This window comes from Lycium ferocissimum, chromosome 8 (assembly GCF_029784015.1).
Source record: "Lycium ferocissimum isolate CSIRO_LF1 chromosome 8, AGI_CSIRO_Lferr_CH_V1, whole genome shotgun sequence".
Taxonomy (NCBI): Eukaryota; Viridiplantae; Streptophyta; class Magnoliopsida; order Solanales; family Solanaceae; genus Lycium; species Lycium ferocissimum.
This window is the reverse complement of record NC_081349.1, coordinates 36746264-36773842: the sequence shown is the minus strand read 5'-3', so window position 1 is coordinate 36773842 and position 27579 is coordinate 36746264. Positions and strand designations below refer to the sequence as shown.

Genomic DNA, 27579 nt, shown 5'->3' with positions numbered 1-27579 from the left:
ACTGTGTTAAAAAGCCACGTGACATTTTCTAATTGGTGCCACGTTCACAGATTAGCTATGTTTACTTAATAACACTAATAATGATGGGCCAATTACATGAAAATCCTTTGAGGTTTAGGGATGTAATTCCTTACTCTTCTGTGTCTCAAATACTACAATTACTTTCCTATTTCAATTTAATTTCAATTTATAAACTAAAGTTCATGAGTGCAACTATAAATTTCAAAAGCTGCAGCCCTATTGTAGCCTTCTTACAAAGTTATCCATCTGATAAATTCAAAACTTCAGAAAATGGACCATTTCACCGTTATGTTCAAGCCCTGTGATAAATCGAGCGTTGGTTTAAAGTGGAAAATCTACATTAGCTTTTTTTTCCAACAAAACTGATTTTTATTAATCAAATACTAGTCATTCGTACAAGGAAGTAGAAAGCCTCACTGACCATCCAAAATGGGAAGTTATCACGCCAAGAGTTCATTAGTGATAAAGAAAACACAGCTAATCTATGGCTACAAATATTAGCACGCCTACTTATATAGGTAAAGGCTACCTCATCCAGATAAAGTTGAGATGCTAGATATCCTCACAAATAATAATCACATCCCAAGAAGGAGTTATTCTCCTATTTAACATTTGAGTCATTATTGATGAGTCTGACAATATGTGTATGTTCCTCCATCTTTGCTCCACCACAATTTGCATTGCCTTCCAAATTGCTAACACTTCAGCTGAGTCTACATTGTTCATTTCCTTTTTTCTTTTACCTATATTAAGTTCACTTAGATGCCAGATTGGTCATATTTTTATATTTATAAAGTTTTAATTTTAACATGTACACTTTATTTTTACTGATACTTGTTGGATTTAATTGTTAAGGTGAATGGGAAATGGAAGAATTCAAAATGAGTGGAAATGTCAAACTTAAAAATGGAGGGAAATAAAAAGTTTATTTTATAAAGCAAACGAGGGAAAGCAAAAGTAGTGTGCTATATATAGAAGCACTTTTTCTAACTCATAAAGAGTTGAAAAAAGTTCTTCTTCTGCACTTCAAATAAATTCGATGTGATTTGATGTTGCTTGTTGCATTCGACGTTCACCAAAGTTTGAAATACCGCTTTGCTAGTGAGTTAATTCATTATATCTTGAGAGGATATATTCCATAATTTCAGGTACATTCAGGGAATAATTTCCTTAAGAAAACACTATAAATTCAGTTCTTTTTCCAAATTCTGTTCAACTTATTATCGAATACAGATTGCTAACAATACTTTACTATAAAAATGACATAACATGTATATGACCATTAAATTGATAAGTTATACTATATATTTCAAATTTAATATTCCCTTTATTTCGAGTGGTATGCGAACCATTATGAGATTGGTTGTTATACCTATAACGGTGGTAATTTAAATAATAACGTTTTCTTACAAAAAATATATCTTAAATTATTTGAATTATAAATTATCATGACTTATTACTTTTTAATGTAGAAAATCCTTAATATATAAATATATATATATATATATATATATATATATATATATATATATTCAAAATTTTTTGTCAAAGTTAAATAGTTTGTATTAAATGATCAAATATTTAGTCATAAATTAAAATCATAGATATTCTATTTTTATATATTTATATTTCAAAATTTCATGCTTAATCAAATTAAATTATTTTTAAAAAATAGTTGTAAAGTAAGGGTCAACAGGATAAGGTATGCGAATTGAAGTTAGTATGACCCAAGAGAAGTTGAGTTTGCAGCCAAATTAGGCAACGGCCCATTTCCCAAAAGAAAAAACTGAATAGATTAGCATATGTTTTGGGTTTAACTTTAACACTCAAAATAGCTGAACTCTGATTTAAACCTGGAAAATTCGTAGATTGATTATACAATTGACCCACTTTAGATACGTTAATTAAGAATGTCTTTCTCAGCAGCTTTGGCACTTCCATCACTTGCCAGTAATTCTGCAAATTGTAACTCTGTATGTGTTACTTCTGTTTTCACTTTTCTCTACTCTACTTAAATAATCTGTTTCCTATTTCATGCTACTTTTTCGCGAGTTTCACATCTAAACTATTAGTTGTTCTATTTTTCTACCTGGATTATATTAAAACACACCTACGTGGGTGATAGTTCAGGTAGAAAAAAGTAACATCTGATAATTGTCCTAATTAGCTTCGACGTGTATTTTTTAATACTCCCCGTGTTTCAATATGTTTGCCGCAGTTTTTTGACTTGGCACAGAGTTTAAGAAATAAATGAAGACTTTTCAATCTTGTGGTCTTAAATTAAGATGTGTGGAATGTACTATGGAATGCTGGAAATAAAGAGTTGCCAAAAAGAAATGAGACATTTTTTTTTTAAAGAGGACTAAAAAGAAAAGTAAGACGAACAATTTGAAACGGAGGGAGTATATAGATGGTGATAGTTCAGGTAGGGAAAGAGAACAACTGATAGTTGGCCTAATTGGCTTCGAGGTGTGTATTTTAATATGCAAATGGTGATAGTGCTAGTAGGAAAAGGGGACAACTGATAATTGGTCTTCGAGGTGTGGTTTAGTTCAGGTAGGAAAAGGGGACAGCTAATAATTGGCCTTCGAGGTGTGTGTTTTAATATATAGATAGTGATAGTTCAGGTAGGATAAGGGGACAACTGATAATTGGCCTTCGAGGTGTGTTTTTTAATATATAGATGGTTATAGTTCAGGTAGGAAAAGGGAACAACTTATTATTGACTTAATGAGCTTCGAGGTGTGCTTCAAGATATATATATGGTGATAATTTAGGTAGGAAAAGGAAACAACTTTTAGTTGGCCTAATTAGCTTTGAGGTGTGTTTTTAATATATAGGTGGTGATAGTTCAGGTAGGAAAAGGGAACAACTTATAATTGGCCTTCAAGGTGTCTTTTTTAATATATAGATGGTTATAGTTAGGGTAGGAAAAGGGAACAACTGATAATTGGCTTAATTTTTTAATATATAGATGGTGATAGTTTAGGTAGAAAAAGGGAATAGCTGATAATTGACCTAATTAGCTACGAGATGTGTTTTAATATATAGTTCGGGTAGAAAAACGGAACAGCTTATAGTTGGGGTATGAAACTCGCGAAAAAGTGATAGTTTATGTGTGTTTTTGACAATTAACTCTTATATATACCAACAGAATTGGAGTGGAAAGGATGAAGATCCAAATAAGAGTCAACCGGTGCAACTGTCATTACCAGCTTATAAATGGCGCTTAGTTATTGCTTACGATGGTACCAGATTTTCAGGTTTCAATTTTCTCTTCTTCCTTCAAAACTCAAACTCAATCCCTTTATTATGCCTCTGTGTGTTTACATTCATTAATACTTTCATAATCTCTGATGTTTTGTGTTATGCTCTAATTCACTGCGGTCTTTGCTATATAGCTAATTGGTTTTCGCACACTCGTTTTCTTGGATTTTTGCATGTTGGTTACTGCTCTCATTGTTACTCTAAACAGCTTATTTGTTAGTATATATTAACGAGTCACCACAGTATATCATCCTTGCATTCTTCCATAAGATAATGGATAATCAACGTCCTTCTTGTTGGGTATGTGAACAAAGCCCAAATTGGTAGCTGTAAAAGAAAAAAATGACTACATATAAGGTGTAGAGTGTGAGGCCTTGTAGGGAAAATCGTGCGGGCTTGGCCAAAGCAGAAAATATCACACCATGTTAAGAGTATATTTGGGATATTTTAGCCCAACATCCTAGAGATTAATCAAGGTTTAGAGCTTGTTTATTGTTGTAAATTGTCATTTTGGCTTCACATTCATCTCAAAAACATGTGCACTTCTGCGTTTGACTCTTTTCTGGGCGTTGTTCATTCAAGAAATCTTTGAAGGGGGTTGCGGGTGGGGATGGTTCTAAGCTTTTAGGGTTCTCATTCAGGTTCTGGATTGCTAAGATTGTACTCCGTCCAGTTTTATCTAATTGCTATCAAAGAGTCAATAAGATTCTTTGTTTGTGACCTTTATAATTATCTTTTCAATCAATTTGAAGTTCAAAACTTGGGAGTTAGTATTGTCTTTGATGCAATATCTAAATATATACTTATATATTTGGAAAATAGACAAATCCATGTCCAAAGTTGGACTGAAAATAAATCAAGTCAACCCTGAGGAAGTGAACTAGGCAAGTCAAACATGTAGTAAGATTTTGAAGATACTAGTTAATAGTTATTGGAAATTAACACCTTACCCATTGTTCTCAGTTTGTCTAAGGTCGTCCCCTTTTTTCTTCTTCTTCTTCTTCTTCATTTTTTTTTTTTTTGTTTCTTTATCAGGCAATGATCGCTAAGATAATAAGATGTTGAAATTACCAGCTAAATGTTTGTATACTTCTTTTATCCCTTTTATTTGGGGAGTGTATGTTGGATGTGGTTGTTTTATTTCTATATGCCTGAATAGTGGATATCCTGCAGGATGGCAGTATCAGCAGACAACACCAACTGTACAGTGCATTCTGGAAGAAGCTCTGACTACAACAACAAAAATAAACCGCAAAGAACTTTGTTTAGTTGGTGCAAGTCGGACAGATGCAGGAGTTCATGCATGGGGTCAGGTCTGCTTCCACTGCCAATGGATTCCCACTAACCAAGAGAAATGATCAAAATAAATAGACTTAGAACCAACTTTGGCTTTCAGGTGGCACATTTCATCACACCTTTCAACTATGATACACTAGACAGTGTTCACAAAGCTGTAAATGGTCTTCTTCCTTCTGACATCAGACTTAGAGAAATTAGCCCTGCTGTGCCTGAGTTTCATGCTCGTTTCTCTGTCACAAGCAAGGTATATTGCTATCAAGTATATAATTCCACTATCATGGACCCATTCTTGAGGCACTATGCTTACCATAGTGCGTATAAGCTTGATGCTGCTGTCATGAGAGATGCCGCAAAGCATTTTGTGGGGAAACATAACTTTTCTGCCTTCGCCAATACATCACGAAATGACCGAGTCCCAAATCCAGTGAAGACGATAATTCGCTTTGATGTTGTTGAAAAGGTACTATGTTCATCCCTTTACTGATATAAGACTATCAATTAGCTTCCATGCTTGCGGTGAAGGTGGGTTTCTCTTGGCCTACACAAAGTACACGCTGGCTCACGACTCAAGGTCACATGCATGTAGTTATCATATCAAAGTTCCGTCATTAGGTGCATCAGGGCTTCTCCAAGCTTAGAAGCTCAACGAGTCTGTATATTCTTGAAATTCATGCTAACAAATTCCAATTCTAAAGGAGTTGTGACATTCTCACGTATATCCCATTTTATTTAACATATTTTGGCTAGGCATGGAGATTAAGAATTTAATATAATTCTTAATAGTATGAGTAAATGTACTAAACAATTGATAAAAAGTTACCTTCGGATAGAAAAAAAACCATTACATCATTGTTAAAGTTTGAATTGTTTAATAAGATTGATTTCTTAACATGAGGGTAACTCTGGAAGTCTTATAATATTATTTAGTAAGTGTGTCAATATCGTGGTACATCTCATAATAGATATGCACACACAAGTTGGAAAAAAGAGAGTACAAAGTGTTACCAGTAGTATTTATACTGGAAACACTCCTTTGAAAAAAAATATAGCTGCATAACATTAGAAAGTATCTCTGATTTGTTAGTTCTAAAGGTCCATACTTAGTAGTTAGTAGCACATATGAATTTAAGGTGGCAAAATACAAAAGAAATAGAATCTTACAGTCAGTAGTGAGACTATCTTATACTAAAGGCAAATCCTCCGCTTAACTATCTTATCTGAGAGGAAAAAGGGATAACATTCGTGGCAATGTACTTAGACTGAGCACTATGGACACTTTCCCCCTTAAAAACATTTTTTTTGCACACTCCACCCCTTGAACTATTCAAAATGGTATGAGGACCCACCCTGGGCAGCCACTGACACTTCTCGTCCCAACAAAATTGATTTTATTATTTCAGTTTTCCGTAACTCAATGTTGCTCATCTTATGCAGTGCCTGAGAAGGAAATATAAAAGGAAAGAAAAGACACAGATGAGGAAGCATTTGAGAGAAAACAAAAGGAAAAAAAAAAAAAAAGAGTCCCAGATTAGGATTAGTTGTTGTAGAGGAAAATGACAGGTAGTACGCCAGCAAGGAGACAATAAAATAAAAGAACAGAGAATGTAATGGAAAGAAACAAATTGGGGAAGTCAAACTTAGACAAGTTAAGAAACAAATTGGGGAGGTCAAACTTAGCCAAGTTTCATTTAAGGTTAAACTTGCCTAGGCCATGGTTAAACTATAGGCTAAACTTGCCTAGGCCATAGTTTTAGAAATCTGATAGGGCCAAAGCCTGACTTAATTGGTATTCGTAGCTTAATGACGAAGCCAGTGCTTGTAACATATGAAACTGCAGCCTTTGAGGCATTACTTGTCATACGTCCATCAATGAAGTTTTATAGTTGATATCTTGTTGTGCTTTTCTTTAGGGACCTCTTTTGCGGCTTGAAGTTGAAGGATCTGGTTTCCTATATAGGCAAGTTCGGAACATGGTATGTTACTTGCTTGTTCTTACATTGGTAATTGAGATCAGGGGAAAATCTTTTGACTACCAATGCCTTTCAACCTTAATTCTTGCTTCAGATGTAGCCCAATATAAGAGATTCTTAAAACTTCCTCTGGTTTTTAAAATACTTTTGAAGTAATAGGCAAATCATATTCATAAAACCTCCAATTATTTACCCATCCAAAAAAAAAAATAGTCCCTTCCAAGTATTCATCATGATTTCAGTATTGAATCTCAGTTGCTCTTGAACGATAGCACTGGAGATAACACCTGGTGTTTTTTCTCAAAATCTTTTGCAGGTCGCTTTGTTGCTTCAAGTTGGAAGACGAGCAGTTCCACCAGATATTGTTGCTTGGATTTTGGAATCTCGTGATAGGAAGGAACTTGCAAAGTATACCTTGTTACTTCCACCTCATGGACTGAATCTCGAGACTATCAAGTATAACGAAGAACATCTCATACTCCCAACAGATTCCCCTGCTAGTAGTTTTGGTAGGCACCATACTATAAGCAAATGTAAGGTGCTATTCGTTTGACTAGTTAATAAATGATAAAAAAATGAGGGCATGCAGAATGGATTCTGCCCTTTTTAACAGACACTCATTCGTATAAAGAGTTTGCGTCTGTTGTTTCTTAATGGTACCTTTTTATGATTGCTGAAAAACTGGAAGTAGTAATGCTGCAAGTATTGACGAAAACCAAGTCATAATTTAGTTCTTGCAGTATCTTTCTTTCACAGCTATTGCTGAATACCGAAAGTAGCAAGCAGTTTTCAGCACTTCCTATCTTGGTAACCGTTGCTTGAATGTATGGCAAGAGACACAACCACTCATACTATCTTGCTCCGCATACGTGTCTGTGGTAGCTATTATTCAGTAAACATATCTGAACGAGCTCATGTGCCATGTTGAGTGAAGGTATCATATGGATTAGGAGTGATTTCATGTTTTTGGTTCAAACTGCATTTATCTCCGACTTTTCTTAAGGTACATTATTGCACTTTCCTACACACCGAAGGATTTAACAGACGAAGGGAACAGAAAATACATGCTTAAAGGTTATAATTTTGCAGAGAAGAGTATTATCATTTGGCGTGATCATGATTCTCTTGGCTGTTGTCTTTGTATCTGAGTTTTGTTGCTTGAACTTTAGCTTAATAAAGCTCATCGTAACAAGGTTCTATCCCAGAACATGTCATATTAAGTGCTAGAACGTATAGCTATGATAGCATCTGGTAGGGGAAGAAATCGGGCACTAAAATTTCAACTACCAAATTTAGAACTCACAAATTTAAAATGACAAAGAGTTCAACGGGGAAAAACCTTAAACATTAAACTCATCAAGTTTTAATCTTGAATTCGCCTACGCCTGTTCAGGTTTTTGGTTTGCAATTGGACTCAGGAGTCAGGTCAGGTGTATATGATCTGTAAATCCTTAGGACTCTTGGAGCTTCTTTCTTAATATTAGAATTTGCATTTGTTTGTACTTCAAATATGGCATTGAATTTAGACACTTGAATATCACGGTAATAAAGTTAGTGCAGTAACTCAACCAGATTTAAGGATTTGATACAGGCCAAATGGAGGGACATTCGATAACATATCCTATTAGATGAAATGAATAGAATAAGATTCGATAACATATCCTATTAGATGAAATGAATAGAATAATTAATTTTTACTGCATCTAGAATTAAATACAAACCCAATACAGTGAATCTCTCCTTGATTTCATTTATCATGGGTAATAGCCCTAAAAAAAACAATTGGTGTCAGAAGAACTCTAGCTTCAATACAACCAATTTTTTTACTGCTTTCCTGGCTACAAATTTTTCTTCTTTTGTTCTTGTTATGTGCTTTTCTTCTTCTTTCATTTCTTTTGGTTTGGGTTGGGGGAAGGGGGGTGGGGTGGGGGGTGAGGAATATAGAACAGGATCAAAATTTTCAAAATCTTGTTTTTTTGGGCGTCAGTTTAGCCACCACATGAACAAGATAATGAGAAAATATGTACAATATGTGCTTCTATGAAGAACAAAGATTGATCAGGTTCTGATGGCCTTGGACTTGTCCAAAATAGACCACATCACCTGAACATCGTCATATCCACAAGCCATTACTTCACCTTGCAAATCTACTACATGCTTATCTTGACCTGCAAATACAAAAGAAGACATGTGTTAAGATCAAACAACATGGTCAGGCAGACGTGGATTCAGGATTTGAAGTTTATCGATTCTGATTCTAGCCCTTTTGAGTTACTTGTTTCTAAATTAATAATTTATATAATATGAAACGGATTTTTAAAGATAAATACAGAGTTTGAATCAGAGTTACTGAGTTCTGCTAAATTCGTACCTGCTAGAGGCCAAGGGATTATAACAAAAGGCGAATTCTGAATTTAGTCAACAAGTCCAGTAAGAATGTGATCTCTTATATATTTACACTTTTAAGACTTTCTTTTCTGCAAATGTTTAAGTGATTAGAGCTAAAAGTAGTGGATTCAGTTGAAAATGAAGAACTCGTTCCAGATCTACCTCTATACCAACAAACTATATATGGACTGCATTGTACTTAAATTGTACATACCTTCTTCTTCTTGTGACTTCTTTTCCCTTGGTGAATCCCTTGGTGATTGCTGATTATTTTTTATAAAAGTTCGAGCTTTTCTGAATGGAGTGGTGATTGTTTTTACCCACTTAGTCATTTTTCTTTTGTTTTGTTAAAGAGTTTTTGAATCTAACTCTCCATTTTGTAAGAACACAAAAGGGTTTATATAGAATGTACATCTCATCTAGACTATGGCATTTAATAAAAGGGTATTGTGGGAGCCATAATAGGGCAGGCAAGATCCGTGAGATAAGCTTTATGTAACCTCACATCTCTTTCTTATATTTTAGTTTAACTGCCTAATATTTGAAATTTATTGAACTGACTAATATAAAGCGCTTAATACCAAAAAGTTTCTTTACTCCAAGAGCTCTCAAATTCAATGTTTGTAAACATTTGATATCCGAGGTCATTAATCTGATTAATATGAATTCACACTTTATCTATGAAAATATAGCGTTTAATACAAAAAGTTGTTCAAATTCGATTAACCATTTGGCATTCAAAGCTCATTAATCTAACTAATACGTATTCACATCGTGTAAGTCCAATATGGAGATAAAACGTTCAATATCTAGAAGTTCGTCACTCTTAAGAGTCAATCTCGATTTTTTTTTAACCATCTCGTATTTGAAGTTATTGATCCAACTAATTCGTATTCATACGTAACTCCAATGTAGAGATAAAGCGCTCAATACCAAAAGTTTTTTCACGCTCAAAGGCTCAAATTCGAGACATCTGATTAAGTCGAGCTTCACATTAAGTAGGCGTTTGGCCATGCGTTTTCAAACCATAGTTTGAAACCATGACCCTAAACCAGCGTTTGGACATGTGTTTTCAGCCCTGGTTTCAAATCTCAAATCATCCAAAAAGGCATGATTTGGGGTTTAAAACCATGGTTTTAACTTTTTTAAATATAAAATTTAACCCATAATTTTATATTTTGTAAAAAAAGACCCATAAATTGGTAGATATTTTTAACAATTACCCCCATCAATCATTTATCAATCTCATTAACTTCCACCAACTTTTATTTATATCTACTAACCTTTAATTTATGTGGGAAGATTATATTAACGAGTAGTTGCATTACTATTCATGTTAAATTTTTATTTTTATTGAACTAAAATTTGATTAATTGATATTGTATTTTTTAGAAAGGTCTTCTAGTAGTATACTAATTTTGTTATGAATTATGAGTTGCTCATTTGGTAAGATTGTATAAAAATTGAGAATGTTTTGATAGTTTTCACAATTTGTAGGATTTTTATATATAAGAGAAAATATAATTTAAAATATTCACATTACACGTATAAATATGATCTGAAATCATGTTTTCAAACCATAGTTTCAAACGATATCTAAACGGATACACCACTCCAATGATGGTCTTTCTCTCTCTTCTTTAATTATATTTTCTTATCTCTGCAGTTCCAAGTTTTGGTGCCGACTGCCTCATAGCCACATGGCTACGGAACCCATGCACGTGAAGGACCTTTTATCTTCTTGAATGTGACGTATAAATATTAATAATTATTGAGCCCAAAAACCGAAGCTGATAGCAAGTAACGCCTAGCGTACAACTTGTGTACTTTGTAATTTGACTTCTATGAAATCATTCTTTGGAAAAACCACATGGTGGTACCCTTGGTAAGGAACCGTGTTGACTTTCCTTGCCATATAGCCAAATTTGATGGCTCTTACCTTTACCTAATTAAGCACCTAAAGAAGTACACTTTTATGATAGCCGTTTAGAGTGAGAAGGCGTGAGGTTAACACAGTGTGAATACGCTAGTTTATTATTAGCAAAAACGCTAGTTTAATCTTTTTTTACCCTTGTATTAGGCAGAAGGATTTGTAGGCAATTGGTTAGAAGAAAAACGATTCAAGTTTAATCTTGAATGTTTTTTTTATGCTAAATATATCATAACATGTAAGGCAGAAGGATTTGTAGGTCCGATTGATTTTGAATAAGTGAAATTATAATAAAATATAAGAGCAACATTAAATAAGGAATCTTTACATGGCGTGTGGCTACTTATAAAGATTATAATTAAAATATGATCCAACTAAAAAATAGTTAGGCTATGTGTATGCAACAGGAAACAGTCCACGACGACTGAGCACTCTCCCCGCCAGTTAGGTTGTGTGATGCATCGGAAAACAATTCATGACGACTGACATATTCTCCTCGCCGGCTAGGTAATGCATCAAGGATTCAAGAAGTCTGATCTACCTCGATCGGATAGGCAAAAGACATTTTATATTCTATTTTCTCAAAATCATGGCTTGTATAGTTGAATCTCATTTCTTTATAATGCATGAAGGATCAAAGAAGTCCGATCTACCCCGATCGGATAGGCGACACACAAATTCTGCGATGCATATTATCTATATTCATGGCATCTTAATTAGCCGAACTCCCTGTTCCTTTGATTTAATCAACTAGTTCATTTCATTACGTACTTTAACGAAAACTAAGAGGAAGAGTGCTATGATATTATTTAAAATATACGCTAAACTTTATTTCATCAACAATATATGTGAAGTCTTTAAATAACACCGGGCAACCAAATCATTTAGGTCATGAGAAGTTCACCACAAATTAATTTTATATAGTTTCCAACTAATGAGCGCAAAACACAGTATAATTTAAGCGCTTCGTTAGTCAAAGATATTATAGCATTGTCATCTTCACAGGGATTGGTACAAACCATTATTCAAACAAAAGTTGCTTAGTATTATTCAGGTGATCAAAACTTGAGTTGTTGTGGTTATAAACCATAATTATGGACTATAAATATAACTAAAGAAAATTGACAACGAATGCAAATGTTACTATTAATATGAGAAGTAAGGGTAGTAGACATGATAGATGCAAGATTTTACCAATTAGAACCAATTCGTTTTATAATTCTCTTCAATTATTTTATTGAGTCTTTCGAATTCAATAAGTAATTAGTTTACTCAAGAATCTGATAAACGTCTTCCGATTATTTATTCAGATTGACAAATTAAACTAATGCAAGTCTTGAGAATGTTCAAAAACTATGGATAGAAATAGATCTTTAGACACTCTTACGAATATCGTCAACCTATAATCCAAGATAAATTATTCAAGGGTCTCTTCCGATTACTCAATAAAATCATTCAATCATGAGTTAAATCAGATTTATATTAAGATAATTCATACAACACTTTCTCGTCCGATTAAGCATTCTAGAATATCTCAACAATCAAGTAAAACTACTATCCATGAATTCAAGACTAATGAAAATCCCTGTGAACATATGCAAGAAAACATTAAGGGTTTAGTTTCAAGGAAAACGTCTGTCGAATATTTTCCTCTCTTGGTTCAATCAATAATTCAAGAAGCTCTTTCGATTACTTAGAAGAATCACCAATTAAAACCAAACAAAATTAATGCAAAGATATTCACCAAACTATTCTTCTTTCGATGAAATAAAATAGTAAATAACTTTGCAATTCAATTCAAAACCCTATTAATGAATTCAAGCAATAAAACAAGAATCGAAATTAAAAATGTCAATCAATACATCATGTCTGTCAAAACCCTATAAGAAAACTACTCCACAATAGAATAAAAGAACATAGAAGAAATAGAAGTAGAAAACATTACAATTGATGATTGATCTAAATATTCGTATTGAATCGAAGCGTGATGAAAAGTAACGAATTAGGCCGTCAAATCCTCTTCTACGCTCTTCCAATGCTCCCTAGGTCAAAAGTCCCCTCAAAAACGTGTTTTGGGTGTATTTATAACATATCCCAAAAGTTTCTGGACAAAAATACACTTCAAAATTCGGAACAAATTTTGTAGCCGAAACATAAACATAACTGCCGTGCGCCACGGCAGTGCAAAATTTCTGCACCTGAATTTTCAGGTTCTTGGCTCGGTAAAATTGGGCAGCCACGGCGCTGGGTGCGTCGCGGTTCACTTCTTCATGTTCTCGTCATTTTTCTTCAACTTTTAGCAGGCATATTCGGTCCTCGAACTACAAACTCAATCCCGATTAAATTTCTTGAACTTCTACTCAGACTTCAAAGTCCCAAGACAACCGTCTATAGCTCCAAAAATGTTTATTAGCGACAACAAGTCCTATACAACAAAACAAACGTAATGAGTATAACTTAATAACATATTAGCTCAAACACAATTAAAGTGTAATAAATTTGAGGCAAAATATAACTAAAAACCTGTGTTTATAGACTACCATCATCACCAACACTTAGCAATTCATGCCAAAGCAAGTATTAATATAAGCTAAGTAACAAACCATGCAAGCTTGTCCTGAACGTGCAAGATTCTCATTTAAACCATCATTTTGAAGACATGAGTAGTTGTAAACACATAATATAGCTTAAAGCTCAGCATAAGATAGCTCTAAAATAGCTAAAAGTCGCGCTGGTTTCCCCTACAATACTTAACGACTCCAATCTACATTTATGAACTCACACTTATGAACAACGTATCAGAGATATCAATTTAATCAATAAAGTGTCCGACACTAATACCAATTTTCAAAATTCTCAAAGTTGCCCCATTTAGGTGATACCATGTTCTACGACCCTAAACAATCTTAACAGTGGAGTTATTGTCGGGTGTTTTAATAAAATACCACATTGGTAGCTGAAAAGAAAAAAAAACTACTTATAAGGTGTTGGATACTTTTAATGATGTGAGACCTTTTGGAGAAGACTGTGCTGGCTAAGCCCAAAACGGGCAATATCGCACCATGTTAAGAATATCTTTGGACCGTTTAGCCCAACAGTTTCTGCATTCGCACGAGTCATTGAGGTTCCTCATTTAAGACCTATGGGCGCCACTATTCATAATCTCCATTACCTAACTACCAAACTCCACTAATAGCACATTAGGGTTCTTGCATTTATGGAATCCAACCACCAATAACTCATTTCAAACATTTATTGAAAATGTTTAAAATTGCCTCTTGAAGAAATCCTACAATTTTCCCTCTTTTAATGTTCTTTGATGATTTTTGAAATCCAGGTCATTTAGAAATTATCCGTAAAATTTTTCTCTTGAAAGCTTGTTTGAAGCCTAGGTGAATTTGCTCCTCAAGACTTAAAACATTTTTCATACCTGGCCTCATAATTGATCCGTAGCATTTTTCGACTCGAATAATGTGAACATATAAAAAAGATTCAACTATGAGGGCAGACTAGTCTTTTTTGTTTCTAAAGGTAGCCTCCTTTCATCTTTAATTTAGTAGACAAACCTTTTTCTTTATAATAACCTCAGGAAATTAAAAAAACATTTTCTATGTTATTGAGGCTACCAATTATATCACATGACTGCGTGCATTCTGAGTTGTAGAATTTCCATAAAGGAATATGTTGTTCCACGAGAATCTTCAATGGAGGCATATAGTAATAAATATATTAATGTGGCTAAATGCAGAGAGCAACTAACTTTATTAGTTGAATGAATCTGATCGTAATTTTGTTGGTGGTAAAATTCAGGTCCATCAAAATAATTATGGAATTCTCATTGGAACATGTTGAACTTGTATCGAATCACGTTAGTTTCTCAGAGGAGCCATGTTCTTGATACCTTGTGTTTGTGTATGTGATGCATCGTTTGTCCCGCCTAATGATAAGATGGTGTTTATTAATTATTGTTTGTTTATTTATAGGGGTCTTATTTTATAGAAGAAAAAGAAAAGCCAAAGTAGGTATTTTTAGGTAGTGTATAACTTTTTTTGGTTTTCACTCTCGGTGTTAGGTATTCACATTAGGGCTCAATTAAATTTGAATTCACGTCGGGAGGTTCCATGTGCTCCCTAATAAAGGTGAATTCGTACCCAGCAAAGCTCAAACCTGAGACCTCTAGTTAAGGATGTACTCCACAAGTCTTGTTGGTTAAATACTGTAATTTCATACAAGAAACATATATCATCTGGAGAGTTATCAAGATATGTACCCGGGAAGGAGGGGAAAAATCTTTAATATCCCTTATTTCAGAAGACTGTTTTTCATCCAGATAAGTTTATCTAGCTTTTCATTACTTTTAGCATTAAACAATCCCATTTTTAGAACAAATTTTGAAATTATATGCTCCCTCCGTCTCAATTTGTTTGAAGATTGACCAGTTTGGGGAGTCAAACAGCTCTTTCTTTAACTACGATTTTCTCCAACTCTTTTCATATATTGTGAATTATTAATTATGCAGACTTATAGTACTTTTTATGTAGTTTTCAAATACGTTAATTTATGATAAGATACTCGAAGAATATATGTTTAAAATTAAGTCAAAGAAAAAGCTGTTTGACTCCCCAAACTGGTTAACCTTCAAATAAATTGGGACGGAGGGAGTATATGAATAGTGTAAGAATATTCACACTATGATTATTGACTATGATATATGTTGTTACTCTATATTTAAGATTACCATATTAGACTTATGAAAAGTTGGTACTTTTTTTATTGTAGGCAAATTCGATCTAATTGTATAAAAAAATTATACACTATCCGTCATAAAACTTAAAACGGTTAAGAGAAAGCTTGGGCAGTTATACTTCTCTAATAGCAACTTGAAATAATCTATTGCTATAGTTAAACTTTGTTCAGGCTTCTCTACAAAAATTAATGCTTTCTTAGGTATTGGTTATGTCTGGTCTACTGAGACAGAAGTTATGAGTCCATTAATTTAACAATGCAACTTGAATTGGACATGGTATATATTATTGGTCAATTCCCTTTGTTTTCTATAGCATATATAACTACTTCATCAACTAACATATGGTATTTTACTGATTCACACTGTGCCTTTGGAAACCGTAATAAGGTGAGACGGTGCCTCCCTATTTGACTATTCCATCTTTCGATGGTATGAGCATGGCATAGAGGAGGCGGGTCAGTATTTAAATTTTAGGCCTAATACATCGACAATCTCTTAAACTTGTCAAGAATTTTATCTAAACTCTCGAATTATCGATTGTTCCAATTGGGCACCTGAGCATACGATAAAGTGTTTTTATCAGACACGTTCAGTTTAAAATTTGAATTTTTTGTTATGCATGTTCTCAAACGTCTATTAAGTAGTTAAGTTAACCACATAAAATATGTCTTCCCTTTAATTATACGCAGATCACGCTCAATTAGAACAAGCTTGAGTTTTTACAGCTTATTGAGGCCAGTGCGTATAAGTAAAGAAGGTAACATATCTTAAATGGTTAACGTATCTACGTTATGAGCACTTGAAAACACGTGCGCAAAAGTTTTCAAAAAATTGAACCCGAAAGTGTCTAAAAGGAATACTTTATTATGTATTCAGGCGTTCAATTGAAACTTACCGTAGTTGGAGTGTCTAAATGAAATTTGTTGACACAAGTGTTATTAATTGAATTCTAAATTTAATTTTTATAACTATTTAATGAATTTCTTAAAATATATACTCCCTCCGTTTCAATTTATGTGAACCTGTTTCTTTATTAGTCCGTGCCAAAAAGAATGATCTTGAAACAATTTACTTTTATGCAATGATTTGTAGCCACGTAAAATATATGTGACATATGTGACTCATTTAACACCACATATTTAAAAGTTTTCTCTACTTTCTTAAACTCTATACCCAGTCGAATGGGTTCGCATAAATTGAAAAGGAGAAAGTATATGATTTGGTCTAAAGTTACTGAGTTGTACGGAACTCATAATCAAAAGGCTACCTCCGCCCCTATATATATCACGGATATGTAGGTTAGACGCACATCACTAATTTAAATTACCGCAGATACAAAAGTGCATAAAGTATAGGGTGGACCATTAATCCTTGAAATTTCTCGATTATAAAAAGATTAGGACATAGGAGTTTTTGGCTGCGGCTCCACCGGCGCCGGATGATGATTTTTTTTTTTTTTTGAGTTCACATCATTGTTAATTACTAGAATCACCAACCTAATTAATACTCTAACTGTGATACTAATGTCTCCCATTAACAGAATCATCTCTAGAGTTTGCAAGAGCAATATAAAAATTGGCCTATCGCTTTCCATTTTCTTTGGATAAACACATGTGCCGCTAAGTTCATTCAGCTTAGCTGAACTTTTAAATTAGGCATAATTCCGACGACTCATTAAATTTATCAAGAATTTTATTTAGACACTCAAACTATGATTTTTTTTAGTTGAGTACTTGAATACATAATAAAATGTTTCTATTAAACACTTCCGGCTCATATTTTGAAAAAGTTTATGCGCGTGTTCTCAAACATTCTTTACGTTGATAAGTAATTACACATAAAATGTCACATTCTTTAAACATATACATTAGTACCAATTAGAACATGTCTGAGGTTTAACGGCTTATTGAGACTAATGAATATAATTAAAAAGGAGATGAGATATTATAAGTGGTAAATTTATCTGCATAATGGACGATTGAGAAAACACGTGTCAACTTTTCCAAAATTTTGACCTGAAAGTGTTTAGTATGAACATTTTATCATGTGTTCATGTGCTCAATCGAAACAAGAGGTAATTCAAATTTCTAAATGAAATTTACTGACAAATTTAAAGGATTTTTGATGTATTCACCCTTTAAATTATAATTAAGTTATCCAAGTGAAGTAAACTATATTGGCTTTAATAAAGATAAATGTAGTACTGTGGTATTCAATATTCGAGATAATAGTCTAAACGTTTGACCAAAATGCCAACTACACACCTAACCTTTGTTGGACCTATTACCCCCCGGACATTAAAATGCCCCTTTTTTAATTGACTACACCGCTCGGTGGCGCGTTATAACCTTTTCCGATGTGTTTTAAAATATACTCGCCAGTAACGCTTGATAAATTAAATTCCTCCATTTTTAGGCTACTTCATCTTCTTCTTCACCCTATTTAACACCCATCTCCATTTTTTTTGGTCAAAATAATACCCATTATAAATTTAGAGCTAGGATAGTGATTATTCTTATAATCACCGTTTTCCCAAATCAAATTCACAAAAAAAAAAAAAATCAAGAAAAAAAAACGAAAATGCGGAAAAAAAAAAAAGGTTGAAAATCTAATCTTGTTAAAGAAAATCGATTGAAAGTTGCTTGTTTGGAGTTGCTACTTGTTGCTTGGTTGGAGTTGTTTAAGCACTAATTCTTTGATTTAGGGAGAAAACTAAACTCCATTGTTAGGAAAGAGCTATGAAGAACACCTAATGGGGACTTTAAATTTTGCCCCTCATATTTGAAATCTTTAAATTTTGCCCTTCGGTAAAACCCATAAGTTCCAGGTTCGAACCACACGCAATGCGGTCAAAAATTTGAAAAAAATTCGCAAGGCAGTTAAATTTCGCTATTTTTTGAAGGAAACGGACCCGGCATACTTATGCCTTATCATGATACAAATGCGGGTCCGGCATAACTTTGATAATTCCTTCACAAAGTTTAGATAAAAGTTTGCCCATTAAATTTTGCCTTATAAGGCAAACTTTTGTTATACCTTAAGGAAAACTTACGCCTTAATACTTTTAGTTATGTTTTATGGGACACACTTTTAAATTTAAGGCATTACTAAAAGTTTCCCTTGAAAAGTTAAAAAAAAAAATATATATACTTCAAGGGAAAGTTTGCCCCTCCGTTGCGGATTTTTAGTTGTGTTCAACTCTGTTGGAGGGGCGACTTTTAGTTGTATTTAAGTAAAAGTGATGACATTGTGCGTACTTTTAGTTGTGTTTATTTTTGAAAAGACTTTGCCTTTATATATATATATATATATATATATATATATATTTATTTTTCAAGGTAAACTTTTAGTTATGCCTTAAATAACTAAAAGTATGCCCATAATGCGAAAGTTTTTCTTAAGGCATAACTTAAACTTTGCCTTATAAGGCAAAGTCTATGCATTAAGGAAAAGTTCTTGCCTTATGGGGACCATAACTCCTAGTAAGGCATAACTAAACTAAATACTTTTATAATAACTTTAGCTTTTCCTTAAAGATTGTATGCCGGATAAGAAATTATTTTTTTATTTTATGCTTGAGCGGGGGTTCGAAAACTTTATGTATTCTTGATTGTTTGATCAAATTAATGGATGAAATTTGTTCTACTTGGTGTTAGAAGCTTCCTTTCACATTTGAATTTTTTTCCCAAATCAAATTCAAAAAAAAAAAAAAAAAAAAACCGAAAATGGAAAAAAAAAAAAGGTTGAAAATCTAATCAAAATTGCTAGTTATTTGTTGCTTGGTTGGAGTTGTTTAAGCTAAACTAAATGATTTGGGAGAAAATTAAACTCCATTGTTAGGAATTTAACTATGAAGAACACCAAGTGGGTTTCTTTAAATTTAATTGTTTGATCAAATTAATGGATGAATGGTATTAGGAAGCTTTTTTCACATTTGGGTTTTTTTTTGGATCAAAAAAGTTGGTGTGATTTTTTTTTTTTCAACTCTAATGAAGATGATGATGATGATGATGTTGATGAAGATGAAGAAATGGATCCTCTAAGTTAAATGGATGGAGGAAGGAAATTAATAATTAAAGATGTGGCACGTGGGCCAGGCGCGTGTGGACAAGCAAATAATTTGAGGTTGTCATAAGTTATGTATTTTAATATTGAAAAAAATTGTCCAAAGGGGTAATAGGACCAAAAAGGTTCGGTGTGTAGTTGGCGTTTTGGCCAAACATTGTATTTTAAATTATCTCATTCAATATTCGAATCAAGAGCTAATAGCCTAATACTGACGTTAATTTATCATATTTAATTATTTAGTATGTTAAATGGGCTCAGTACAGAGCACACCTGTCTCAATTGTAAGCCCAGGCCCAAATGATAAAAGGACTCCCAAATCCAGCCCATCTCCTGAAGTCCTCAACCCTTCTCTGGCAGATTTCTTTCTTTGGTTAAGTTCAATGAACTCTTAAAGGGCGGTGGTATTGGCTTTTTGGCCCTGCTTAATAATTTTTAAAAAAAATAGTATCCGTTTTAGAAAATTCGCTAGGCAAAGCTTTTGTTGCCCTTATGGCATAAGTTGTGCACAAAAATTAATTTTACCTATAAGGTAAATTCATAATATTTTAATATAGTGAACCTACTCAATTGACAGGCAAAGCTTTTGTTACCCATCAAGCATAAGTTCTAACTTTTGCCTATAAAGGCAGAAGTTTAAGATATTATAAAGTGGTGAACCGGCTCAATTGACCACGAGTTCTATCTTATAAGGGAAAAGCTAAGACCTATGCCTGATGGGCAACAGAAGTTCTTCCATATGAATTTTTTCAAGTTAAGGTTGTTTTTAAAAAAAATTATCTAGCGGGTACAAAAATTCAAGACCGCACACTTTTAGGGACACCACTAGTCATTTCCTGTTCTTTCTTATCTCATCCAATATATGAATAACATACATGCACTAGACAGTTAGTTGCCATACTCTCGAAGGATATTTTGTGGCCCGTAACTTATTGGGCTCTAGGCCCAATGGACTCTCGACTTGGTCCACAATTGCATTACCTTCTGGATGAAGGATCCAGAAGATCGAGTTCCAATTCAATTTTTTGCGCGATTATCCTTCAAAAGGCACTGGTCTTTAATTTTTGTCCCTCAAATTGCTGGTCTTTAATTTTTGTCCTTTGCTTAAAAAGGTAGCCGAAAATACCTCTAAGTTCTGGGTTCGAACCCCTCGCTAATAAATAATAATAATAATAATAATAATAATAAATCACAACAAAAGGCTTTGCAAACGATGTTTACCTTATGCGGTAGAGCTTGCCTTAAGACATAGGCAAAAATCCGTATTTCAAAGCGTACTTTTAGTTATGCCTTAAGGCAAAATTTGCCGTATAAAGCGTACTCATCGCGAAGCCTTGCCTTGCGATTTATTTTTATTTTTATGACTAAGTCGTGGTTTGAAAACCAGTATTTTGGGCGAAGGACAAAATTAAAGACCACCCCCAAAGAAGGCTAATCGTGCAAATTGCCCGTTCCAATTTGACATTCCCATGGTTCAAATGCCTTTATTACACAACTCTCAACATTTTTGGCAATGGTTGGTGGTACAATTAAATGTGAGGCCTATTTCACGAAGGTGTATCGCGAGGTGACAACCCCCATTGGGAATGAATGTTTGGACAAATATCTCGAAAACAGGCCCGGCTTAGGGTCCAACCCAAATATAACAGTGGCCGTGCCATCTCCGAACAATGTTGGTGCGATAAGGTTTTCGGAATGAGCTTCACTGGGCCTTAAGAAGTTTTTCTTTTCTTTTTCATTTTTTTTTTTTGCACGGATTGACCTTCAAAGGCGCTGCTCTTTAATTTTTGCCTCTTCGCTTAAAAAAGTAGCCGAAAATATTCCTAGATTCTGGATCTGAATCCCCACTCAGTAAAAAAAAAAAAAAAAATGCAAGGCAAGGCTTCGCGAAAATTCTGCCTTGAGGCAAAAGTTTGCCTTGCGAAATTTTGCAAAGCAGATTTTTTTTTTTTACTCTGCTGGGATTCTACAAAAGTTAGGCCTTAAGGCCTAATTTTGCTACGAAATTCTGCCTTGCGATTTTTTTTTTTACTGAGCCGGAGTTTGAACCCATAACCTTGGGTTATTTTAGGTGAAGGGAAAAAATTAAAAACCACCCCCAAATAAGGGAATCGTGCAAATTGCCCCTTTTTTTTTTGTTTGATACGTTTGCTATATAGACATAATAAAGAAAACAAAATTATTAGATACTTAAAAATATTATAAAAGAATCTAAAACTTAGTAAGAATTGTGTGAGTTTGGTTATGATACGTTTCTTAACCCATTTAAATTCAAGTAATTTTTGGGGGGCAATTTGCACAGTTGTCCTTATTCGAGGATGGTCTTTAATTTTTGGCCCTCAAATAGCTAGTCTTATTTTTCCCTTCGCCTAAAATACCCTTAGGTTCTGGGATCGAATTCAGGCTCAGTCAAAAAATAAAATCGCAAAGCAGGATTTTATAGCAAAATTAGATCTATTCGGACAAAAATTAAGCCTAGAATTCTAGCAGAGAAAAAAAATAATTGTGTCTTGCAAAATTTCGCAAGGCAAACTTATTTCACTTTCTGTACTGAGGGAATATGACGTTCTATAGGATAATTTCACTTATTTATTCACTAATCTCTCTGATCATACTTCTTCTATTTAGCTTCTTGCTAAAAATCACTACTATAAGAACAAGGAAAGGAAAAAAGCACCAAAAATCAGTAAGTTAAATAGATGAGCGATTACAAAGTAAATCAACTAATTTCCACTGTTTATTCAAGTATACATTTATTCGATAATGTTTGTAGTTAATATTTTATGATTTTATAAGTACTCTTAGTAAACTTTAAAGCTGCAATATATCAGATAAATTCATGACTTGACCCGTTACTCTAATTTAACTTTGAGTTTTGTGCATTTAAAATGTAATGTTTTAACATTACCAAGTTAAATTATCTACAATAACTTATTATTATAACAAAACTGAAATCTTATTTTTGTAAATATAAGTTAATAATTTTGAATTAAATTATTAGGTTCGACCGAAACATGTCATCAAACCAGTGTTTTAAAAGAGGGGGGCGTAAGGTGAGGTGTTTTACGTCTGCCTCAGCGAGGCGTAAGCCCCGAGGCACGGGACGTAAGCTTCATGGGACTTTAATTTTTAGTATTTCATAAAAGGATATAATTATAATAAATACTTTTAAATAGGTAAAATAACGTCAAAATTTGAAGAAAACTATAAATATATGCTCCATCCCCACAAAAAAAAAACTAATTAGAACAATCTATTATATGCTACTTACAAGACAAGCCGATCGTTACTTTTTGAGATAGTAGAAGACAAGATAAATATTTGGAAAAGAACATATATTAGACATTCTAGCAATAAAACAAGGTCGTGACTTTTAAATTTAATATTTCGGTTCCTTTTTAAAATATTTGAGTAATTATTAGTTGACTTTTGAGAATTTGGGCATTATATTGAGGACTTATTTAACAAATTTTATTTTAATTTGAAGAAGTTTTCTGAGCTTACGCTCCAACACGCCCCAACAAAAAAAACTCGCCCCAAACGCCCAGACGTACGCTCCGAATTGCTGGGCCTACGTCTTTTGAGATTTTCGCCTCTAACCATCATTCCGGGGCACTTTTGTCCCCAAAAACGCCTTTTAAAACACTGCATCAAACACATTGGCTCCGCCTGAGCATCCTATGTACGCATAATGGATATATGTGCTAGTGGATAAGGATGAACAATGCTGCATGAACAAAATTATAGAATCCAAAGTAGGAAAAGTACGTAGCTAAGGAGGGAATGTGGAGCAAGTGACAAGTGTCCCTCCACCTGTTCACAGCTAAAGAAATTAAGCATGACACGTACTTATAATCTTTACACCCTCATTGTCCTATATATGTTACACACCAACTTTGTACTTATGTCCTTTTATAAATCAATTCCAAAACCAATAGACTAAAGTTTCTGCAAGTTTTTTGTTCTTCTGTCTATTTACTCAAATCTGTGTAAGGAAAGAAAAAAATGGCTAGGACGGTGGCAAGGAGTATTGCAGCTCCATTACTGTTTCTTAACTTACTAATGTATTTAATAGTATTGGGTTTTGCTAGTTGGTGTCTCAACAGGTACATTAATGGCCAAACAAATCATCCTAGTAAGTTCCATAATTCTCTCCTCTTCATGAATATATTCTTATTTTCCTTCTCGATCTATAGTTAGTATTTGAGGTTTATAGGTTTATGAATTATGCATTATAAATTTAGAATTTTGTATGTTTAAATGGTTTTTTTTTAAATCCAGGGTTTAGCTAAATTAGAACCTTAAGCTACTAGATTCTGTTGAACTTGCACTGCAAAAATTTACATTTGCCTAGTTAATTGTTTTAGTTGTGTGCTTTGATTTTTATGGAAGTTCAACTAGTAAATTGTAAGTTACTTCTAAACGAGCTAAACCTAAGCAAAAAAAGAAAATAATAGAGTAGTAGGAACAGGATAAGTGAGCTAAGCCGAAGACAGATAAGGACAATTAATAACAGTAATATATAACTTTATAGCAGGTTGTCTGTTTTATTTTTGTAACTAGTTTCAACCTCTAATTATATGTTGTTTTAGATTAATAATTATATCTTGATATGATATTGCAGCTTTTTTACCTTTGATGCGTATAAATGAAACTAATATTGGACCCCTTTCTATGGAAGGGTCAACGTTTGAGCTTCTATTGGTCAAAATTTGGCCTGTACGGAGTTTTAAGAAAGAGATTTGTGATTTTGAAATTTGTGGTTTTAAACCCATAATAGAAATTGCAACATAACAAAATTTGAGGGGTTATAGGACCTTTGAAATGAAGAAACTTTAAATGGAGGTTAAATGTTCTCAGTTATGGAAATATATCAAATTCATTTTGAAGTCCCCTACAACCCACCCCGCCACCCCCCACAACCCCCCCCCCCCCCCAAAAAAAAAAAAAAAAACCATGGTCTTTCTAACATTCTCATAATTTTTCAGGTTTTGGTGGAAATGGAGCGACAATGTTCTTCCTAGTATTCGCGATATTGGCGTCTGTTTTGGGAATAATATCAAAGCTTATGGGTGCAAATCATCTAAGGGCATGGAGAAACGATAGTCTTGCTGCTGCTGGTTCCTCAGCTACTGTTGCTTGGGCTGTCACTGCACTAGCTTTTGGGTAAACATTTTACAGACCCTTAATTAGTTTATAAGTTATCTGCTTATAAGAGATGTGATTGTGCCTTTTTTTTTTTTTTTTTTTAATTCGCTTCATTTTGTGTGTTTTAGTTTTAATTTTATGTGTGTCAACTAGATTAAGAGTGGAATTTAACTAGTAGTAGTAACTTGTTTGGCTAAGCTTGCTTTTTGTGGAGCAGTGGAATTTCGTGGAGTAGTGGAGTCAAGAAGCTCTTCTTCAGAAGCTAAAAAAAGTATTTGACACACTTTTTCAAAAGCCTGGTCAAACACTTAATTGTTGTTCAAAAGTGTGTTAAGAAAAGCGAGAACCTTATCGTCTTTTAAGATAAAAAAAAAATGTGTAATGTATAAAATGTCCTTGAATCTAGTGGTCTTAAACATCTTAAGCATGTCTAAGAATCCCTATAATAGAGTGTCTCACGTTCTTTCTTGAATAGACTGCGTTTTGAGTAGACTAAAAGAAGTACCATACATAAATTGTAACAGAGCGGAGGGAGTAATTTATAAGTACCATATATAAATTGTAACAGAGCAGAGGGAGTATGAGTGATCTTATTGTAACAGAGGGAAGGGAGCAATTTATAAATGATCGGATTGTGTACATTTATAAATGATCGGATTGTGTACATTCTTTGAATCAAAATTAAGCGATCTGATTGTGTACATATTTGAAACATTTGTAGGTTGGCATGCAAGGAGATAAATATAGGAGGGTGGAGAGGATGGAGGCTTCGAGTACTTGAAGGATTCACTATAGTTTTAGCATTTACTCAACTTCTCTATCTCCTCATGCTTCATGCCGGAATGTTCAGCAGCCGCTACGGTCCCGGCTACCGTGAAACTGATCAATATGGCGCGGCCGGTGGACATCCGGTCGGAGAGAAGGGTGTAGGCATACCTACAAGTACAACAGCGGTGTAATGAAGTGCTACTTTGTATTTTGATAGAATGTGAGAGTATGGTTATGTTAGCAGAATATTTAGGGAAAGGTTTTGGGCCTCCTCTAGTGTGTAAATTATGTGTTTCTATAAGCTTTTGGGTATAAAGTTGACTCTTTATGTTTTAGTGCTTCTGGATGTTTGTAGAATCAGACGTGTGCTTTTGGGCTTTATTATGCCAATTTGGTCTCTTAATTCGGTCGTTCTGCGGTATATAAAGGTGATGTAAACTTGGGTTGGTCGGGTGTGACAGCATGATATGCTGAATTTTTTTAGAGTACTTATGTTAATTACTACTCCTTCTGTTTCAATTTATTTGAACCTATTTTTTTTTTAGTCCGTGCTAAAATAAATGATCTTTTTTCTAATTTGGAAATAAATTCACTTTATGAATGATTTACGTACCACACAAATTTTCAAAGCTTATTTTGAATCACAAGTGTTGACATCCCCTTTACTCAGTAGGGCTTGAAAGGTTGGACAGTTTGTTTTCCTTTCTTGTCCAGTATTTTCAATCCAAGCCGAAATAGGAAAAGCCGCAAGCACCACTAGGCCCGGTCGTCGGTTGTCAATTCTTGTTCATTGTCATTGAGATTCATGTCAATTCGGATTAATATTTAGGTATCGATATTACCTCTTTTTTTTTTTCTCCTTTCAAACAAATAAAAATGATTGAAGTTTTTCTATTTGGAATCGTGTTAGGTCTAATTCCTATTACTTTGGCTGGATTATTCGTAACTGCATATTTACAATATAGGCGTGGTGATCAGTTGGAACTGTCAATTCGGATTAATATTTAGGTATCGATATTACCTCTCTTTTTTTTCTCCTTTCAAACAAATAAAAATGATTGAAGTTTTTCTATTTGGAATAGTGTTAGGTCTAATTCCTATTACTTTGGCTGGATTATTCGTAACTGCATATTTACAATATAGGCGTGGTGATCAGTTGGACCTTTGATTAATTAACATCTCTTCATCCCGGGAGAAGGGAGTTAAGGTAACAAGGATCGTTGAGGAATCCTACCTCAGGTAATTTCCAATTGAGATTCTTGTATTGCTAACCCTACGAAACCTAATGTAGCTCATGTAGCTATGAGGCTAAGAGTTCCACGAGACGGGGATGTCGGCCCCTCCTCAGTACGAAGAAGGGTGGGTTCCAGAGAGGATTGCGCTAACCAAAGCTTTGACTCTGAGAGTGACAGTTGGCGTCAATCTCACGCCTTGTCATCTGATAACAAAGTGGATTTCGGTGAAAAAAATCTATGTATGGACTACCTAAGTAAGGGATTTCCCCACTCTTAACAACGCATAAATAGAACCTTTCTATTAGAAAATTGGAATCACAAGTTTCAAAAATCTTCCCTCTTTTTTAAATGTCGTGCCCAGCCAAATGGGTCCATATAAATTGAAACGGAGGGAGTATATTATAGTTTTCAAAAGAGTCCAGTGTTTTCAAGAAAGTGATTTGGACACAGTTATTTAGGTTGTAATCTCGAAACAGATTCATCACCGGAACTTTTCTGGTCCAATAAATTTGTAATGTTAATGGTTTGATGCTAATCGGCTAGGTTTATGTTAACAAAAAGGTTATAGAGACATTGTAATAAGATCATGACCTTTGTAATTTCTGAATAAGATATTTAAGTGCTACAAGATCATTTGTCCATGGAGTATTGGTAATTTGGTATGATATGATATCCGTGTAGTCATAATATAAGCAGTCAACATTTTGTATTTAAAATTTGGTGTGTTTGATGTGTTATTTT

General features: G+C 33.8%; 2 protein-coding genes and 1 pseudogene across 2 annotated transcripts; 2 read left to right on the top strand and 1 right to left on the bottom strand.

Annotated features, from left to right (window-relative positions):
• The first annotated feature begins 1901 nt into the window (after window positions 1-1901).
• On the top strand, window positions 1902-7352 carry LOC132068286 (uncharacterized). The gene is made up of 6 exons (XM_059461829.1): window positions 1902-1994; window positions 3176-3284; window positions 4462-4601; window positions 4685-5047; window positions 6498-6560; window positions 6874-7352. The coding sequence occupies exons 1-6, from the start codon at window positions 1932-1934 to the stop codon at window positions 7108-7110; spliced, it is 975 nt and encodes a 324-aa protein (XP_059317812.1). The 5' UTR covers window positions 1902-1931; the 3' UTR covers window positions 7111-7352.
• Window positions 7353-19934: 12582 nt separating this feature from the next.
• On the bottom strand, window positions 19935-23290 carry LOC132066305 (chalcone synthase B-like; annotated as a pseudogene).
• A 297-nt stretch (window positions 23291-23587) lies between these two features.
• LOC132068285 (membrane protein PM19L-like) lies at window positions 23588-25993 on the top strand. The gene is made up of 3 exons (XM_059461828.1): window positions 23588-23822; window positions 24676-24853; window positions 25557-25993. Exons 1-3 carry the CDS (start codon window positions 23693-23695, stop codon window positions 25792-25794), a joined length of 546 nt encoding a protein of 181 aa, XP_059317811.1. The 5' UTR covers window positions 23588-23692; the 3' UTR covers window positions 25795-25993.
• The last annotated feature ends 1586 nt before the right edge of the window (window positions 25994-27579 follow it).

What these genes read in the sequence shown, in the direction of transcription:
- LOC132068286 (XM_059461829.1), top strand. Translation starts at nt 1,932, where the DNA reads ATGTCTTTCTCAGCAGCTTTGGCACTTCCATCACTTGCCAGTAATTCT. An exon ending in ATTCTGCAAATTGTAACTCT is followed by an intron (nt 1,995 to 3,175) that starts GTATGTGTTACT and finishes ATATACCAACAG; the next exon opens with AATTGGAGTGGAAAGGATGA. An exon ending in ATAGGCAAGTTCGGAACATG is followed by an intron (nt 6,561 to 6,873) that starts GTATGTTACTTG and finishes AATCTTTTGCAG; the next exon opens with GTCGCTTTGTTGCTTCAAGT.
- LOC132068285 (XM_059461828.1), top strand. Translation starts at nt 23,693, where the DNA reads ATGGCTAGGACGGTGGCAAGGAGTATTGCAGCTCCATTACTGTTTCTT. An exon ending in TGGCCAAACAAATCATCCTA is followed by an intron (nt 23,823 to 24,675) that starts GTAAGTTCCATA and finishes ATAATTTTTCAG; the next exon opens with GTTTTGGTGGAAATGGAGCG. An exon ending in GTCACTGCACTAGCTTTTGG is followed by an intron (nt 24,854 to 25,556) that starts GTAAACATTTTA and finishes AAACATTTGTAG; the next exon opens with GTTGGCATGCAAGGAGATAA.